The sequence below is a fragment of the Salvelinus namaycush genome, unplaced genomic scaffold (genome assembly GCF_016432855.1).
Source record: "Salvelinus namaycush isolate Seneca unplaced genomic scaffold, SaNama_1.0 Scaffold42, whole genome shotgun sequence".
Lineage (NCBI taxonomy): Eukaryota > Metazoa > Chordata > Actinopteri > Salmoniformes > Salmonidae > Salvelinus > Salvelinus namaycush.
Genome location: NW_024061109.1, coordinates 97787 through 118881, shown reverse-complemented (window position 1 = coordinate 118881; position 21095 = coordinate 97787). Strand labels below are relative to the sequence as shown.

At 42.8% G+C, this 21095-nt stretch overlaps 1 protein-coding gene across 1 annotated transcript in view; it reads right to left on the bottom strand.

Moving 5' to 3' along the window:
• Positions 1 to 21095, bottom strand: part of LOC120041226 (sterile alpha motif domain-containing protein 10-like) — a 98550-nt gene that overhangs the window by 1630 nt on the left and 75825 nt on the right. The window contains exon 3 of the mRNA XM_038986163.1: positions 9378 to 9546. Within this exon, the coding sequence (XP_038842091.1) occupies positions 9378 to 9546 (169 nt within the window). The remainder of the gene's footprint in view (positions 1 to 9377; positions 9547 to 21095) is intronic.

The window sequence follows — 21095 nt, the reverse complement described above, 5'->3', positions numbered from 1 at the left end:
GACTTTTGTGACACCTCTCCTTCTTTGGAAAATGGCTGTATGTTTTTCTGTGACTTGGCGCTGACCTAACATAATCGCAAGGTGTGCTTTCGCCGTAAAGCCTTTGAAATCAGACACTGTGGCTGAATTAACGAGAAGTTTATCTTTAAAATGGTGTATAATGCTTGTATGTTTGAGGAGTTTTAATTATGAGATTTCTGTTGTTTTGAATTTGGCAATTTCACTGGCTGTTGGTTAGGTGGGACGCTAGCGTCCCACATATCCCAGAGAAGTAAACCTGGACCGACGTCGAATTTCTCAGTGGATCTTGAGCAACCTGTCTGGTGTATGTGTCTGTGCGTCTGTGTCTGTGTGCCTGTCACGCCCTGACCATAGAGAGCCCTCGGGGAGTTCCCCACCCTAACCCTCCCCATCTAGTTCAGGTTTTGCTGTCCGAGTCCGCACCTTTGGGGGGGGGGTACTGTCACGCCCTGACCATAGAGAGCCCTCGGGGTTCTCTATGGTGTAACAGGTTAGGGCGTGACTAGGGGGGTTTCAAGTTAATGTGTTTCTATGTTGGTGTGTGAGTATGGTTCCCAATTGGAGGCAGCTGATGATCGTTGCCTCTAATTGGGGATCATTCTTAGTGTCCTTTTTCCCACCTGCGATGTGGGATATTGTTTCATGTTAGTGCCTATGTGCGCTACGTATTGCACGTTCGTTATATCTTTGTTGTTTTTGGAAGTTTCACTATTAATAAAATGTGGAACTCTACTCACGCTGCGCCTTGGCCCACTTATTTATACAACGATCGTGACAGTGCCTGTGTGTGTGTACGCTGTTGATTTACATCTAAGCGTTAAGTGTGTATTCTCTGCTTTACCTACGAGTTGTCATGACAGCGAGCAGGATGGCAAAATTAGGTTTATACAGCCAGACGATTTACTGAGGATGTTTGAACTAGAACATCAAGGTGTTAGACCGCCAGGAAACACACTTTTAACATACCATTATCCACAGTAAGCATCATGCGCACACACAGACAAACTCAGAGACGACACATGCATGTCTACTTTATTACACACACACATACACATGGGATGGGCTTGTCCTTCAATGGAGAGGAGAGTGAAGTAATCCATCAAAGCTGTAGCAGCCTAGGTCTACATGTTAATTAGACACATTACTCATACTGTTAGCTCTCCTAATCAATCCATCCATTCTCATTTCCGCCTCTGGACGTGGACACACCTCAAAAACCCAGCACACACACACACCCTCTCTGTCCAGACCTCTCCATTCCTCCCACCTTGGCCAGTGAGTCTCTCTTTCCTGCCCCCAGAAACATGGTGTCCTAGAAAAGCTGCTCTTGGTTCCTTTGTGTACAAACAAGACAAAGCAGATGAAGAAAGCTCCAATCCAATTCCCCTCCGACAGACTTAATACAGAGCCTAATAATGGCCTGCAGATAGCGATAGCAGCTAGCAGCCTCAAAGAGAAGAAGAGAATAAAGAGAGAATGGAGAAGGGAAAATAAAATAGATCCTTCTACTGTTTCTGTGGAAACTGTTTCGTTCAATCCACCGACACGGTTAATTGGTGATAAACAAGTTCTGAGGGCAAAAGGGAGACATTTCTGTCATGGCCGCCACAATAACGACACTTCATGTTAAAACAGCACAGAGTAAGTGAATCTTTTGTATTTGAAAAATTATTTTGGAGTGAAATTAAAGTAGAGTTTCTGAGGTTTCCAAAACCGTATTGCACGTAGTCGTTAGACATGGTTAGACGCGATTAGACAGAGTCCCGCTGTGGTCAATTGTTAAACTGAGAACCCTATGGCTGTATGGCATTGGATTCTCGAGAGCTAACACATCTCTGGTCCTGGGTGTAGCTTAAAACTTCTTAGGGCTAGGCCCCTTTTTTCTCAATTTTCTGCCTGAATGACGTGCCCAAAGTAAACTGCCTGTTGCTCAGGCCCTGAAGCCAGGATATGCATATAATTGGTACCATTGGAAAGAAAACACTTTGAAGTTTGTAGAAATGTTATAATAATGTAGGAGAATATAACACAATAGATATGGTAGGAGAAAATCCAAAGAAAAAACATCCAATTGTTTTGTTGAGAGAGACCATCCTCTTAGAAAGGCAAGTAATAAAAAAGTAAGTGCAATTCCTATGGCTTCCACAGGGTGTCAGCTGTCTATGTTCAAGGTTTCAGGCTTGTAACTTCAAAAACAAATAAGAAATATCAGTTTTAGTACAGGGACACAGTCTTGGAAATTTGTGTTTGCGCACGCCATGAAGACAGGACGCACCTGCTAAAATCGGTTTCTAATTGAACATACTTCTTTCCGTAAGAAATATTATAGTTTGGTTACATTTTAGGGTGTCTGAGGAGTAAATAGAAACGTAATTTGACTTGTTGACACAAAGTTAAGGGGTAGATTTTCGGATTCCTTTCTCTGCAAGTTGAACGAGTGGATTACTCAAATCGATGGCGCCAACTTGACTGACTTTTTGGGATATAAAAACTGATTTTATCTAACAAAATGACACTACATGTTATTGCTGGGACCCTCTGGATGACAATTCAGAGGAAGACTTTCAAAAAGTAAGTGAATATTTACTCTTTATATGTAAATGTATGAAACCTGTGCCAGTGGAAAAATATTTTGATGTGGGGCGCTGTCCTCAAACAATCCCATGGCATGTTTTCGCTGTAATAGCTACTGTAAATCGGACAGTGCAGTTAGATTAACAAGAATTTAAATATATAAAAGACACGTATATGTACCTAAATGCTTAACCGCTATAATAACTATTAGAATTTATTTGAATTACACGCCCTCCAGTTTGACCGGAAGTTGTCCCGCTAGCGGGACACCAATCGTTCAACTTCTTATGGCTGCAGGGGCAGTATTGAGTAGCTTGGATGAAAGGTGCACAGAGGTGTCCAGAGTAAACGGCCTGCTCCTTAGTCATAGTTGCGAATATTTGCATATCATTATTAGTATTGGATAGAAAACACTCTGAAGTTTCTAAAACTGTTTGAATTATGTCTGTGAGTATAACAGAACTCATATGGCAGGCAAAAACCTGAGAAGTTCCACTTCCTGTTTGGAGGGTGGCAGATTTTCAACCAAGCTCTCATTGAAATTACAGCAAGATATGGATGAGTTTTCTTACGGCTTCCACTAGACTTACTACGGCTTCCACTAGATGTCAACAGTCAATAGAACTTTGTCTGATGACTCTAATGTGAAGGGGGGCCGAAGGAGACAGGAATTAGTCACCACTGCCACGAGCTGACCATGCTTTGACCACGTGATAGGCAGCTCCGTTCCATCGCTCAACTGAAGTCAATCTAATTCTCCGGTTGGAACGTTATTCAAGATGTATGTTAACTTCTCTAGGGTAGGTGAGACGCTAACGTCCCACCAGGCCAACATCCGGTGAAACTGCAGAGAGCTAACATTTTAAATACACCATTCGCTGTATTAAACATTCTTGTAAATACATGTATCTTACATCATTTAAAAGATGAACGTCTTATTAATCCAGCCGCTGTGTCAGATTTCAAAAAGGTTTACTGCAAAAGCAAACATGTGATTTTCTGAGGACGGCGCCCCACACACAAGTATTACTAGCATTTTCCAACCAAGCATTAGCGTCACGAAAGTCAGAAATAACAATAAAATGAATCGCTTACCATTGAAGAACTTCCTCTGGTGGCAATGCCAAGTGTCCTAACTACACAGTGAATGTTCGTTTTGTTTGATAAAATCAATTTTTATAGCCTAACACGAAACATTTGTAAACCGGTTGCGTCGTGATTTCCAACTCATTCAACTTTGGACGAAGCGTTCGTGGTAATTACACACACTAAACAAACGTTTATCCAGTCATGGTTGGTTTCATTGCAATCCTCTGGTTGTTACTAACACAACCATACATGATGGCTCTTTTCCCGGGACGTATTGACCGAAACACACCGATTTGAAGACACCAATCAATGACCTCATTGCGCACCAATGGTAGGACCGGTCTATCGTTGATTGACTGTATTTTGGCCCAATGACCACTGATTATCTTGAAATCTAGCTTGGAAGATAGCCAATGAGCTGAGGTAAACGGCAATATGTAATGGTTATACGTTTGAAGACCAGCCTTTGTCGTAAACTCTGGCGTAAAAGAGGTTAATTCGCCATTGCAAATCCTACTTGACGGAGCCACGAGTGTAACGCATAGCAGTACATATTCAATAGCATTTTCAACAAGTTTATATATTTAAATTATGGCGAATAAATCAGGAAAAGCTAAAACAAAGTCTAGGTATACAGATTTAACCCAAATTATAGAGGAAATTGATAGAGACAGCCCCCCATCTCACAGCTAGCCTTCAGGGAGCTGCTCATCCAGGAGCTTTTTTACTACAGCAAGTCCACTGCAGTACCTTCTGCTCCAACCAGTGGTGTTCACCTGCCCAGATTCATCTCTGCAGGCATGAATGTGCCTCAGGGCAAAAAGGGCACAGTAGGGAGACGTCGTTGTGCCCTTTGTCACAGGAAATGCCCCATCACCTGCACCACCTGTTCAGTAAGCCTCTGCTTTACAGCAGAAATAGACTGCTATGGGCCATGACACCAGCAGCACAATATAGAGGACTGAGGGTCTTCACAATATTGTAAATAGAAAATGTGTAAATAGTTAGTTAGTTAGTTAGTTCTTCTACCAGATCTATTGTGTTATATTCTCCTACATTCAATTCACATTTCCACAAAATGCAGAGTGTTTCCTTTCAAATGATACCAAGAATATGCATATCCTTGCTTCTGAGCCTGAGCTACAGGCAGTTAGATTAGGGTATGTCTTTAGGCAGAAATTGAGAAGAAGGGGGGGTACCCCAAAGAAGTTAACAACATTCTAAAGATTGATTCAGTACATCGTTTGACATGTTTCTACTGACTGTTATGGAACTTTTGGACATTTCGTCACGTTATAGTGGACGCGCTTTGTGACTTTGGAATTAAGTAGCTAATTGGACATAAATAACGGACATTATCGAACAAATCAAGCATTTATTGTGGACCTGGGATTCCTAGGACTGCATTCTGATGAAGTTCATCAAAGGTAAGGAAACATTTATCATGTATTTTCTGGTTTCTGTTGACTCCAACATGGCGGCTAATTTGGCTATTGTTCTGAGCGCCGTCTCAGATTATTGCATGGTTTGCTTTCTCCGTAAAGTTTTTTTGAAATCTGACACAGCGGTTGCATTAAGGAGAGGTATATCTATAATTCCATGTGTATAACTTGTATTATCATCTACATTTATGATGAGTATTTCTGTTGAAACGATGTGGCTATGCAAAATCACTTGATGTTTTTGGAACTAGTGAATGTAACGCGCCAATGTAAACTCAGATTTATTTTATATAAATGTGAACTTTATCAAACAAAACATGCATGTATTGTGTAACATGAAGTCCTATGAGTGTCATCTGATGAAGATCATCAAAGGTTAGTGATTAATTTTATCTCTATTTCTGCTTTTTGTGACTTCTATCTTTTGCTGGAAAAATGGCTGTGCTTATTGTGGATTGGTGGTGACCTAACATAATCGTTTGTAGTGCTTTCGCTGAAAAGCACATTTGAAATCGGACACTTTGGTGAGATTAACAACAAGATTACATTTAAAATGATATAAGACACATGTATGTTTGAGGAATTTTAATTATGAGATTTCTGTTGTTTGAATTTGGCGCCCTGCACTTTCACTGGCTGTTGTCATAGCATCCCGTTAACGGGATGCAGCCATAAGAAGTTAAGAAAGAAGGATAGTGCAGGTAGCAGTGGTTGCTTACACAGAGTGTACACAACATTAAAGATACCTACACTTTTCATGACAGACTGACCAGGTGAATCCAGGTGAAAGCTATGATCCCCCTTATTGATACATGCCCTTAGTGCCTGGTAGGTAATTCAGTCACAAGGTTTAGATTGCTAGGTAAGTTCATTTAGCCAGCTATCTAAAACAAATAGCTGGCATGGGCTAATTGAGTGACTGTCAGTGACTGACATAACAAGAGAAAAACTGCTGATGCACAACCACATTTAGAAATTACAACTTGTGTATTCTACTATTCTAACTCTCAACAGGAAGTTGAGACCCTGACTGAATTACAATTTTTTTAAATAAAAATCTGTGGTAAAAAAGTGTCTGCTTATGTCGCTTATTGGTATTGCCGGCCCTGGCTAAACCATTGCCTGAACCATTGCCTCATGGTTTCATGGTTGCAAATAACCAAGTAACTGGTTGAAAACTATTTACCCGACACAGAGGTTGTATTGGGCTAAAATGTCTACCAAAGACTAATAACCATCCTCACATTCACACAGGTCTTTCTAACTCAACCGGTACATTTAAAAGCAGAGATCTCAATAACCAAAATAATACATTCAATGAAAAATGAAAACTGCAGGAAAAGGGGTGCGCACTTCTCGAGCAACTGTGGATGTAGACATGTCTGCGGGTGCACCTCGTATAGAACGCCGATGTACACGAGTGGAGCTCCGAGAAGCAGCAACAAACACAAAGCACTCACCACTAACCACTGCAATTGTAAACTGAGGGAAAATACCTTCACTCGAATCACATGGGGATTTGCTAGCAATAAGTAATCGGAGTAGCCTTATGATCAAACACATCTTTATAACAATCAGGTTCTATATGTAATTCTATGGCTAGCTGATTCTCTATTTAACTGGTGCTGCCTGTAGCTTCCACATTTTATACACATAATGAGACAAACTGACTGCACCTGTGTGTGTGTGTGTGTGAGTGTGTGTGTGTGTGTGTGTGTGTGTGTGTGTGTGTGTGTGTGTGTGTGTGTGTGTGTGTGTGTGTGTGTGTGTGTGTGTGTGTGTGTGTGTGTGTGTGTGTGTGTGTGTGTGTGTGTGTGTGTGTGAATGTGTGTGTTCATGCATGTGCTAGTGTCTGTAATATAACATATAAATATGATGAATAAATCAAAGAGATATGATCTGCTGTTGCTGGGTTATCTGTAACTTGAGGCAGGCAAACACTGTGTACGTGTATCAAGGTGCAGAGTGACTTAGTGAGTGATGGCTGACCCTGCAGTTTAGAAAAGCAATCTGTTCTCTGTGAGTGGCTCTGAAAGGGACCTGTTCTGTACTGTCTGACTCAAGGCTAAGAGAAGTGAACGCTCATATACAGTACGTACTGTGTGTGTGTGTGCGCACGTGCGCGCGTGTGTGTGTGCATGAGTGTGTAGGTGTCTGTTGTTAACAATGTGTCTAATGCATGTGTGTGAGAACACCGTAAACTACGTCCGCTTCAACAGCTTTCCTTTTCTTTCACAAAAACACAGCGTTCCTTTCTTAGCTTTGGCTGCATGAATGGTCTTTAAATCTCCTTGTGAGAGATTTAGGTGTAAACCGTTTCTTAAGTCCCGCAGCTGAAAAAGCGAAGCTGTGGAACCAGCTAAGGAACTAAAAATACAATTTGTGTGAGATTTGGTTTCTCAGGCTAAGCCTTTTCAGAGACCTGTGTGAATTGGTCCCAACTCTCGGGGTACAGGAGCTTCAGTTCTCTGGGCGGTGGAGAGTAGCGGAGTGTAGAGAATAAGCTTGGGTGATGAATAAACTTGCTTGAGATCTGAAGGCTTTAGCTCCTGGGGCTACTATAATGCCTGTCTGTATAGTGCCTTCAGAAAGTATTCACACGCCTTGACTTTTCCAATGTTTTTGTGTTTAAAATGGATTACATTTTGGGATTGTTGTCACTGGCCTACACATAATACCCCATAATGTCAAGGTGGAATTATGTTTTTAGAAATGTTTACAAATTAATAAAAAATGAAAACCTGTCTTGAGTCAATAAGTATTCGACCCCTTTGTCATGGCAGCCTAAATAAGTTTGGGAGTAAAAATGTGCTTAACAAGTCACATACTAAGTTGCATGGACTCACTCTGTCTGCAATAGTAGTGTTTAACATGATGTTTTAATGGCTACCTCATCTCTGTACCCCACACATACAATTATCTGTAAGGTCCCTCAGTCCAGCAATGAATTTCAAACACAGATTCAACCGAAAAGACCAGGGAGGCTTTCCAATGCCTTACAAAGAAGGGCACCTTTTGGTAGATGGGTAAAAAAAAAGCAGACATTGAATATTTCTTTGAGCATAAAGAAGTTATTAAATACACATTCGATGGTGTATCAATATACCCAGTCACTACAAAGAGACAGGCGTCCTTCCTAACTCGATGAGAGGAAGGAAACCGGTCAGAGATTTCACCATGAGGCCAATGGTGACTTTAAAACAGTTACAGAGTTTAATGACTGTGATAGGAGAAAACTGAGGATGGATCAACAACATTGTTGTTACACCACAATACTGAGCTAAATGACAGAGTGAAAAGAAGGAAGCCTGTACAGAATACAAATATTTCAAAACATGTATAATGTTTGCAACAAGGCACTAAAGTAATACTGCAAAAAATGTGGCAAAGCAATGAACTGTTTGTCCTGAATACAAAGTGTTATGTTTGGGGAAAATCCAATACAACACATTACTGAGTACCACTCCTCAATTTTCAAGCATAGTGTTGGCTGCATCATGTTTACGGTATGCTTGTAAACGTTAAGGATTGGGGAGTTTTTCAGGATAAAAAAGAAACAGAATGGAGCTAAGCACAGGCAAAATCCTTGAGGAAAATATGGTTCAGTCTGCTTTCCACCAGACACTGGGAGATGAATTCACCTTTCAGCAGGGGTGGGGTTGGAGAAGGTTTCTACACATTATCTGTGGTAGAGGGGTTGGAGAAGGTTTCAACACATTACCTGTGATAGTGGGGTTGGAGAAGGTTTCTACACATTACCTGTGGTAGAGGGGTTGGAGAAAGTTTCTACACATTACCTGTGGTAGAGGGGTTGGAGAAGGTTTCAACACATTACCTGTGATAGTGGGGTTGGAGAAGGTTTCTACACATTACCTGTGGTAGAGGGGTTGGAGAAAGTTTCTACACATTACCTGTGGTAGAGGGGTTGGAAAGGTTTCTACACATTACCTGTGGTAAAGGGGTTGGAGAAGGTTTCAACACATTACCTGTGATAGTGGGGTTGGAGAAGGTTTCTACACATTACCTGTGGTAGAGGGGTTGGAGAAAGTTTCTACACATTACCTGTGGTAGAGGGGTTGGAGAAAGTTTCTACACATTACCTGTGGTAGAGGGGTTGGAAAGGTTTCTACACATTACCTGTGGTAGAGGGGTTGGAGAAGGTTTCTACACATTACCTGTGGTAGAGGGGTTGGAGAAGGTTTCTACACATTACCTGTGATTGCGAGGTTGGAGAAAGTTTCTACACATTACCTGTGATAGCATGGTGGGAGAAGGCTTCTACGTAGGTCAGGTAGTTGTGGGGACAGTGTTTCTTCAGCCACTTGCAGACGTCCTGTTGGGTCCACAGAACCACTGGTTTGGACAGACTGGACAGAGTAGGACTGGTGTGGTACACAGTGAAGGCCTCGCCTGGACGCAGCTGAAACACACAGAGTTTGGCTTACGGTGTGTGTGTGTGTGTGTGTGTGTGTGTGTGTGTGTGTGTGTGTGTGTGTGTGTGTGTGTGTGTGTGTGTGTGTGTGTGTGTGTGTGTGTGTTTGAACATGGAAGCAAGCATCAAGGAGACAGAAGTCATTATTTTTTATTTTGTTGTGTCAGTGCACTCTTTATGTGGTGACTGAGTGATCGTGTGTGAACATTATTTGTGGTGACGGAGTGATCGTGTGTGAACATTATTTGTGGTGACTGAGTGATCGTGTGTGAACATTATTTCTGGTGATGACAATGTATCTAAACCTAACCGCTTACCCCTAACCCTAATTCTAACCCCTGAACCTAAAATTGTCATGGTTCCACCCGTCACCAGAAGGTCATTCTAGAGACCATCCTAGAGACCATCCTAGAGACCATTATGATCCTCAGGTGTGTTCTATTACTCATTGTGATTTCCCCTTTAAAAGAGGTGTGTTCTATTACTCATTATGATTTCCCCTTTAAAAGAGGTGTGTTCTATTACTCATTATGATTTCCCCTTTAAAAGAGGTGTGTTCTATTACTCATTATGATTTCCCCTTTAAAAGAGGTGTGTTTTACTACTCATTATGATTTCCCCTTTAAATGAGGTGTGTTCTATTACTCATTATGATTTCCCCTTTGAAAGAGGTGTGTTCTATTGCTCATTATGATTTCCCCTTTAAAAGAGGTGTGTTCTATTACTCATTATGATTTCCCCTTTAAAAGAGGTGTGTTCTATTGCTCATTATGATTTCCCCTTTAAATGAGGTGTGTTCTATTACTCATTGTGATTCCCCCTTTAAAAGAGGTGTGTTCTATTGCTCATTATGATTTCCCCTTTAAAAGAGGTGTGTTCTATTACTCATTATGATTTCCCCTTTAAAAGAGGTGTGTTCTATTACTCATTGTGATTCCCCCTTTAAAAGAGGTGTGTTCTTTTGCTCATTATGATTTCCCTGCTAAAAGAGGTGTGTTCTATTACTCATTATGATTTCCCCTTTAAAAGAGGTGTGCTCTATTACTCATTGTGATTTCCCCTTTAAAAGAGGTGTGTTCTATTACTCATTGTGATTCCCCTTTTAAAAGAGGTGTGTTCTACTACTCATCATGATTTTCCATTTAAAAGAGGTGTGTTCTATTACTCATTGTGATTCCCCCTTTAAAAGAGGTGTATTCTATTACTCATTGTGATTTCACCTTTAAAAGAGGTGTGTTCTATTACTCATTATGATTTCCCTGCTAAAAGAGGTGTGTTCTATTACTCATTATGATTTCCCCTTTAAAAGAGGTGTGCTCTATTACTCATTGTGATTTCCCCTTTAAAAGAGGTGTGTTATATTGCTCATTATGATTTCCCCTTTAAAAGAGGTGTGTTCTATTACTCATTATGATTTCCCCTTTAAAGGAGGTGTGTTCTTTTACTCATTAAGATTTCCCCTTTAAAAGAGGTGTGTTCTATTACTCATCATGATTTTCCATTTAAAAGAGGTGTGTTCTATTACTCATTATGATTTCCCCTTTAAAAGAGGTGTATTCTATTACTCATTGTAATTTCACCTTTAAAAGAGGTGTGTTCTATTACTCATTATGATTTCCCTGCTAAAAGAGGTGTGTTCTATTACTCATTGTGATTTCCCCTTTAAAAGAGGTGTGTTCTATTACTCATTATGATTTCCCCTTTAAAAGAGGTGTGCTCTATTACTCATTGTGATTTCCCCTTTAAAAGAGGTGTGTTCTATTACTCATTATGATTTCCCTGCTAAAAGAGGTGTGTTCTATTACTCATTATGATTTCCCCTTTAAAAGAGGTGTGTTCTATTACTCATTGTGATTTCCCCTTTAAAAGAGGTGTGTTCTATTACTCAGTGTGATTTCCCCTTTAAAAGAGGTGTGTTCTATTACTCATTGTGATTTCCCCTTTAAAAGAGGTGTGTTCTATTACTCATTGTGATTTCCCCTTTAAAAGAGGTGTATTCTATTACTCATTATGATTTCCCCTTTAAAAGAGGTGTGTTCTATTACTCATTATGATTTCCCCTTTAAAAGAGGTGTGTTCTATTACTCATTATGATTTCCCCTTTAAAAGAGGTGTGTTCTATTACTCATTGTGATTTCCCCTTTAAAAGAGGTGTATTCTATTACTCATTATGATTTCCCCTTTAAAAGAGGTGTGTTCTATTACTCATTATGATTCCCCCTTTAAAAGAGGTGTGTTCTATTACTCATTATGATTTCACCTTTAAAAGAGGTGTGTTCTATTACTCATTATGATTTCCCCTTTAAAGGAGGTGTGTTCTTTTACTCATTATGATTTCCCCTTTAAAAGAGGTGTGTTCTATTACTCATTATGATTTCCCCTTTAAAAGAGGTGTGTTCTATTACTCATTATGATTTCCCTGCTAAAAGAGGTGTGTTCTATTACTCATTATGATTTCCCTGCTAAAAGAGGTGTGTTCTATTACTCATTGTGATTTCCCTGCTAAAAGAGGTGTGTTCTATTACTCATTGTGATTCCCCCTTTAAAAGAGGTGTATTCTATTACTCATTGTGATTTCACCTTTAAAAGAGGTGTGTTCTATTACTCATTATGATTTCCCTGCTAAAAGAGGTGTATTCTATTACTCATTATGATTTCCCTGCTAAAAGAGGTGTGTTCTATTACTCATTATGATTTCCCTGCTAAAAGAGGTGTGTTCTATTACTCATTATGATTTCCCTGCTAAAAGAGGTGTGTTTTCTGGTTCTCTTTGCAGAAGCTTGAATTGTTTACTCTGTGTGGTCGTTTCCTGAGTGAGTTTTCGAGACTTAGTGTTTGTTGCTTTTTCAAGTGTACTGTGATCCTGCAACTACCGTTTCTTAGTAAAGTCTTATGTTTAACCTTAACCACTGTGATTCCTCGTCTGGTGTCTTCTCTGCACCTGGGTCCAACCTCAACACGTCACAGAAACACATTTTTATCTTGTTTTAGTATTCTTTTAAGAACTATCCTTGTGGGGACCAGAAGTCCCCCCCCCCACACACACACAAACAATGGCTGAGGTCCCAATCTTGCATTCTCTAACTTGTGCTTCCTTTATTCAGCTGGCATAATTACAGAGTTTAATATCTCCATTCATAAGGTCATTGACCATTAATAAGGTCAGACCAGAGCCAGTGTCTCTCTGATGGATTCATGGATTAAATACCACAGTGTGCCATCACAGCAGCAAGATTTGTGACCTGTTGCCACAAGAAAAGGACAATCAGTGAAGAACAAACATCATTGTAAATACAACCCATACTTATGTTCATTTATTTTCCTTTTCGTACTTTAACTATTTGCATATCATTACAACACTGTATATATACATAATATGACATTTGTAATGTCTTTATTTATGTTTACTGTACATTTTTTATTGTTTATTTCACTTTTGTTTATTATCTATTTCACTTGCTTTGGGAATGTAAACATATTTTTTACATGCCAATAAAGCCTTTCAATTGAAATTGAATTGAATTGAATTGAGAGAGAGATTGAGAGAGAGAGGAAGGGAGAGAGAGAGAGAGAGAGAGAGAGGAAGGGAGAGAGAGAGAGAGCGCTATCTATAATTTGACAGAGGCTCAAATATGGTGAGTAATGACCTTCATCATCAGCAGACCAGACAGAGGGGAAATGGAATGAGGAGACCCTCCCTCCCTCCCTCCCTCCCTCCCTCCCTCCCTCCCTCCCTCTTTTCTCCACTCCTCTCATTTCATGACCATCTATCAGGCTTTATCTCCTCTTCTTCTCTTTCATCTCTCTCTGCCTCCCTCCCTCCATCCTTCCCTCATCCCTCCTCTCCTCTGGTTTTGAAGCCATCCATCAAGTTCTATCTCCTCTCGGCCAGTGGGCCAGCTCTGTGCTGTAAGCGCTCAACCTTAACCCCTAGAAATCTACTTCTGTCTAACACCACAGAACCTATCCTTACACACCAGAAAGAGGGAGGTGTGAATAGGTGGAGCAGTAGCATGAATGGGATCTCAACCATGTAACAGACACGCTTGACTGTCCCATTCAGAGGGGGAAATGAGATGGGGAGGGAGGAAGGGAGAAGCTTCTGTGGATGATGGTATTAAATTTAAAGATTGTGTCTACAAAAAAGGTGATATCAAGAACCTAAATGGGTTATTCGGCTGTCCCCAAGACAGACAGCCTAGATGTGTTCCCTTGTTCCCCTTGTCTTTTTGATTCATTCCTGTATTCATTCATCTCTATTCCCTTTGTTCTCTCTTCTCTCTCTGGACTTCTCTCTCTGGACTCTTCTCTCTGGATCCCTTTGTTCCTATCCTCCAACCACCTCTTCTTCCTTCCTTCCTTCCTTTTTAATTTTGTTCTCCAATGTCTTTCACCTCATCTACTTCCTCCACATCAAGACCATTACTCTCCCCCTCCTCTGACTCTCTCTACTGACATACCGCCGGGTGCTGAAGTGCGTACAAATCATCTGTCCTTGGTTGCAACAAGGACTACTACCAAGTTCCAAACTGCCTCTAGAAGCAATGTCATCACAAGCACCGTTCATCAGGAGCTTCCATGGCTGCGCAGCCACACACAAGCCTAAGATCACCATGTGCAATGCCAAGTGTTAGCTAGAGTTCTCTGGAGAGATAAATCACACTTCACCATCTGGCAGTCCAACAGAGAAAGCTGGGTTTCGTGGATGCCAGGAGAAAGCTACCTCCACAAATGCATTTTTTTTATTTAACCAGTTAAGTTCTTATTTACAATGACAGCCTACTGGGGACAGTGGGTTAACTGCCTTGTTCAGGGCAGAATGACAGATTCTTACCTTGTCAGCTCAGGGATTCAATCCAGCAACCTTTCGGTTACTGGCCCAACGCTCTAACCACAAGGCTACTTGCCACACATGCATAGTGCCAAGTGTAAAGTTTGGTGGAGGAGGAATAATGGTATTGGGCTGTCATGATTCGGGCTAGACCTCTTATTTCCAGGAAAGGGACATCTTAACACTACAGCATACAATGACATTCTAGACGATTCTGTGATTCAAACTTTGTGGCAACAGTTTGGGGAAGGCTCTTTCCTGTTTTAGCATGACACTGCCCCTGTGCACAAAGCGAGGTCCATACAGAAATGGTTTGTTGAGATCGGTGTCGAAGAACTTGACTGGCCTGCACAGAGCCCTGGCCTTAACCCAGTTGAGCACTTTTGGGATGAATTGGAATGTCGACTGCATGGCCTAATCGCCCAAAATCAGCGCCTGACCTCACTAATGCTCTTGTGGCTGAATGGAAGCAAGTCCCCGCAGCAATGTTCCAACATCTAGTGGAAGGCCTTCCCAGAAGAGTGGAGGGTGTTACAGAAGCAAAGAGGGGACCAACTACATATTAATGCGCCTAATTTTGGAATGAGATGGTGTCCACATACTTTTGGTCATGTAGTGTATCATTCCTTGTTCTCTCCACCTCCCTCCATCTTGTCATACTTCTTTCTCCCCCTCCATATCCTCTCCTGTGCCTTTCTTCCTCTCCTCTCCTTTTTACCTGTCCTTCTGTGTCTCAGCCACTCTGCACGCTCTGTCTGTGTGCGTCCTCTGTTTCCCAGTGGAGCTGAATCAGGGATTAGAGCAGAGGCAGAGGAGTCCTTAAAATTCTCCCTCCCTCCCTCCCTCTCTCACCCTCCAACAATAGGACATCCAGCCTCCTCCCTATAGCCTGCTGCTCCTGGGCCCTCTGCTCCTTGGTCGACATGCTCCCTTGCCTCCCAACACCCACACACACATACACACACACACACACACACACCGCCCTGATTGATAAAAACGATTCAGCCAATTAGCAGGTGAAAACTCTGAAGGTGTATGTGAAGTGTGTGTATGTGTGTATGTGTTTGTGTGTTTGTGCGTGAGTGTGAGTTTCAGTTACAAAGCAGAAGCAGGGTCAACAGTAATGTCACAGCTTTCTTAACACGCTCTCCCAAATCTCATCCTCCCTCTGGAACCCATCTCTTACCCTTTCTCCACTGTCTATCACTCTGTTTCTCTTCTTCTTTCAGTCTATCTATTCACACGACTCCCTTACATTCATCATTGACCTTCCCCTCTTCTCTCAGCTCCTCCCCTTCATCCTCCTCTGTCTCTCCCCTCTTCTATCAGCTCTCCCTCTTCTTCTTCCTCTTTCTCTCCCCTCTTTTCTCTCAGCTCCCTCCCCTTCATCCTCCTCTGTCTCTCCCGTCTTCTATCAGCTCTCCCTCTTCTTCTTCCTCTTTCTCTCCCCTCTTTTCTCTCAGCTCCCTCCCCTTCATCCTCCTCTGTCTCTCCCTTCTTCTCTAGACTCCCTCCCCTTCCTCTGTCTCTCCCCTCTTCTCTCAAACTCCTTCCATTCCTCTTCCTCTGTCTCTCCCCTCTTCTCTCAGATTCCTTCCCTTCCTCTTCCTCTGTCTCTCCCCTCTTCTCTAAGATTCCTACCCTTCCTCTTCCTCTGTCTCTCCCCTCTTCTCTCAGCTTCCTCTTCCTCTGTCTCTCCCTTCTTCTCTCAGCTCCCTCCCCTTCCTCTTCCTCTGTCTCTCCCCTCTTCTCTCAGATGCCTTCCCTTCCTCTCTCTCCCCTCTTCTCTCAGCTTCCTCCGCTTCCTCTCCACTCTCTCCCTTCTTCTCTCAGCTTCCTCTTCCTCTGTCTTTCCCTTCTTCTCTCAGCTCCCTCCCCTTCCTCTTCCTCTGTCTCTCCCTTCTTCTTTCAGATTCCTTCCCTTCCTCTGTCTCTCCCCTCTTCTCTCAGCTTCCTCCCCTTCTTCTCCGCTCTCTCCCTTCTTCTCTCAGCTTCCTCTTCTTCTCTCTCTCCTCTTCTCCCAGATTCCTTCCCTTCCTCTGTCTCTCCCCTCTTCTCTCAGATTCCTCCCCTTCCTCTGTCTCTCCCCTCTTTTGTGCTCCCTCTCCCCTTTCTCTTTTTCTGTCCCCCTGTCTTAATCTCATTTTCATCCCTCCCTCCCTCCTTTACTGTCATGTCATTATTCAATCAACCCTTTAATCTGTCTCTCCACCCCAGAGTCCCTCACAGACACGAGTCTCATCGTCCTTCATGTGCCCCTCACACCTCCCCAGTCCTTACCTCTACCTCTACTTCTATCACTCACAATAAGCCTTCATATACGCCTGCTGCAGTTATCACACCGTAGGCCCCTATAATATAATATCTCCTTTCTTCTGTAGCATCAGAGTCCACCATATGTCCATATTTTAACAGCATCCCTCATCTCTCTCCCTTTATATTGTTATTCTTCTTCTTCTTCTTCACTCCTTCTATCTCTTTCTCTGTCTCAAACATCTACATAGCTGACTAACTCCAAAGAATAAAGAATAAAACCAAACTAGCCTCATTAGAACCAGCCAACCAACCACCAAACCAATGGTCTCATTAGAACCAACCAACCTACCAACCACCAAACCAATGGTCTCATTAGAACCAACCAACCTACCAACCACCAAACCAACAGTCTGTCACGTTCGTCGTATGGAGGAAGAGAGGAGGACCAAGGCACAGTGTGAAGTGAATACGTTCTTCTATTTATTTAAGAAGAAACACTAACCAAACTAATACAAAACAACAAAACGAACGTGACGCTATAAATGACAGTGCAGACACAGGCAACTAACACATAGACAATAACCCACGAAATACCCAACGGAATATGGCTGCCTAAATATGGTTCCCAATCAGAGACAACGATAAACAGCTGCCTCTAATTGAGAACCAATCTAGGCAACCATAGACATACAAACACCTAGACTAGTAAACACCCCATAAACATACAAAACCCCTAGACAAGCCGAAACACATACATCCCCCATGTCACACCCTGACCTAACCAAAATAATAAAGAAAACAAAGATAACTAAGGTCAGGGCTTGACACAGTCTCATTAGAACCAGCCAACCAACCACCAAACCAACGGTCTCATTAGAACCAGCCAGCCAACCACCAAACCAACAGTCTCATTAGAACCAGCCAGCCAGCCAACCAACCACCAAACCAACGGTCTCATTAGAACCAGCCAACTAACCACCAAACCAACGGTCTCATTAGAACCAGCCAGCCAACCACCAAACCAACGGTCTCATTAGAACCAGCCAGCCAGCCAGCCAACCAACCACCAAACCAACAGTCTCATTAGAACCAGCCAGCCAGCCAACCAACCATCAAAACAAAAGTCTCATTAGAACCAGCCAGCCAGCCAACCAACCACCAAATAATGGTCTTATTAGAACCAGCCAAACAACCACCAAACCAATGGTCTCATTAGAACCAGCCAAACAACCACCAAACCAATGGTCTCATTAGAACCAGCCAAACAACCACCAAACCAATGGTCTCATTAGAACCAGCCAACCAACCACCAAACCAATGGTCTCATTAGAACCAGCCAAACAACCACCAAACCAATGGTCTCATTAGAACCATCCAACCAGTCACCAACCCAACAGTTTCCTTAGAACCATCCAACCAGTCATCAAACCAACGGTCTCATTAGAACCAACCACCAAACCAATGGTCTCATTAGAACCAACCAACCACCAAACCAATGGTCTCATTAGAACCAGCAAACCAACCACCAAACCAATGGTCTCATTAGAACCAGCCAACCACCCACCAAACCAATGGTCTCATTAGAACCAGCCAACCAACCACCAAACTAATGGTCTCATTAGAACCAGCCAGCCAACCACCCACCAAACCAACGGTCTCATTAGAACCAACCAACCACCAAACCAATGGTCTCATTAGAACCAGCCAACCAACCACCAAACTAATGGTCTCATTAGAACCAACCAACCACCCACCAAACCAATGGTCTCATTAGAACCAACCAACCACCAAACCAACGGTCTCATTAGAACCAGCCAACCAACCACCAAACCAATGGTCTCATTAGAACCAGCCAACCAACCACCAAACCAATGGTCTCATTAGAACCAACCAACCACCAAACCAACGGTCTCATTAGAACCAGCCAACCAACCACCAAACCAACGGTCTCATTAGAACCAGCCAACCACCCACCAAACCAATGGTCTCATTAGAACCAACCAACCAACCACCAAACCAATGGTCTCATTAGAACCAGCCAACCAACCACCAAACCAATGGTCTCATTAGAACCAGCCAGCCAACCACCCACCAAACCAACGGTCTCATTAGAACCAACCAACCACCAAACCAATGGTCTCATTAGAACCAGCCAACCAACCACCAAACTAATGGTCTCATTAGAACCAACCAACCACCCACCAAACCAATGGTCTCATTAGAACCAACCAACCACCAAACCAACGGTCTCATTAGAACCAGCCAACCAACCACCAAACCAATGGTCTCATTAGAACCAGCCAACCAACCACCAAACCAATGGTCTCATTAGAACCAACCAACCACCAAACCAACGGTCTCATTAGAACCAGCCAACCAACCACCAAACCAACGGTCTCATTAGAACCAGCCAACCAACCACCAAACTAACGGTCTCATTAGAACCAGCCAACCAACCACCAAACCAACGGTCTCATTAGAACCAGCCAACCAACCACCAAACCAATGGTCTCATTAGAACCATCCAACCAGTCACCAAACCAACAGTTTCCTTAGAACCATCCAACCAGCCACCAAACCAACGGTCTCATTAGAACCAACCACCAAACCAATGGTCTCATTAGAACCAACCAAACAACCACCAAACCAACGGTCTCATTAGAACCAGCCAACCAACCACCAAACCAACGGTCTCATTAGAACCAGCCAACCAACCACCAAACCAACGGTGTCATTAGAAACAACCACCAAACCAATGGTCTCATTAGAACCAGCCAACCAACCACCAAACCAACGGTCTCATTAGAACCAGCCAACCAACCACCAAACCAACAGTCTCATTAGAACCAGCCAACCAACCACCAAACCAATGGTCTCATTAGAACCATCCAACCAGTCACCAAACCAACAGTTTCCTTAGAACCATCCAACCAGCCACCAAACCAACGGTCTTATTAGAACCAACCACCAAACCAATGGTCTCATTAGAACCAACCAAACAACCAACCAACCACCAAACCAATGGTCTCATTAGAACCAGCCAACCACCCACCAAACCAATGGTCTCATTAGAACTAACCAACCAACCAACCACCAAACCAATGGTCTCATTAGAACCAGCCAACCAACCACCAAACCAATGGTCTCATTAGAACCAGCCAACCACCCACCAAACCAACGGTCTCATTAGAACCAGCCAACCAACCACCAAACCAACAGTCTCATTAGAACCAGCCAACCAACCACCAAACCAACGGTCTCATTAGAACCATCCAACCAGTCACCAAACCAATGGTCTCATTAGAACCAGCCACCAAACCAACGGTCTCATTAGAACTTCCTCCCCTTCCTCTTCCTCTCTCTCTCCCCTCTTCCTCGGTCTCTCCCCACTTCTCTCAGCTCCCCCTTACTCTTCCTCTGTCTCTCCCCTCTTCTCTCAGATTCCTTCCCTTCATCTTCCTCTGTCTCTCCCCTCTTCCCTCAGATTCCTCCCCTTCCTCTTCACTGTCTCTCCCCTCTTCTCTCAGCTTCTTCTTCCTCTGTCTCTCCCCTCTTATCTCAGATTCCTCCCCTTCCTCTGTCTCTCCCCTCTTTTGTGCTCCCTCTCCCCTTTCTCTTTTTCTGTCCCCCTGTCTTAATCGCATTTTCATCCCTCCCTCCCTCCTTTACTGTCATGTCATTATTCAATCAACCCTTTAATCTGTCTCTCCACCCCAGAGTCCCTCACAGACATGAGTCTCATCGTCCTTCATGTGCCCCTCACACCTCCCCAGTCCTTACCTCTACCTCTACTTCTATCACTCACAATAAGCCTTCATATACGCCTGCTGCAGTATTCACACCGTAGGCCCCTATAATATAATATCTCCTTTCTTCTGTAGCATCAGAGTCCACCATATGTCCATATTTTAACAGCACCCCTCATCTCTCTCCCTTTATATTGTTATTCTTCTTCTTCTTCTTTACTCCTTCTCTCTCTTTCTCTGCCCCGTCTCCCTGTTTTTCAAACATCTAAAACTCAGCAAAAAAAGAAACATCCTCTCACTGTCAACTGCGTTTACTTTCAGCAAACTTAACATGTGTAAATATTTGTATAAACATAACAAGATTCAACAATTGAGACATAAACTGAACAATTTCCACAGACATGTGACTAACAGAAATGGATAAAAGTGTCCCTGAACAAAGGGGGGGGGGGGTCAAAATCAAAAGTAAGTATCTGGTGTGGTAACCAGCGGCATTAAGTACTGCAGTGCATCTCCTCCTCGTGGACTGCACCAGATCTGCCAGTTCTTGCTGTGAGATGTTACCCCACTCTTCCAGCAAGGCACCTGCAATTTCCCGGACATTTCTGGGGGGAATGCCCTAGCCCTCACCCTTCGATCCAACAGGTCCCAGACATGCTCAATGGGATTGAGATCCGGGCTCTTCGCTTGCCATGGCAGAACAC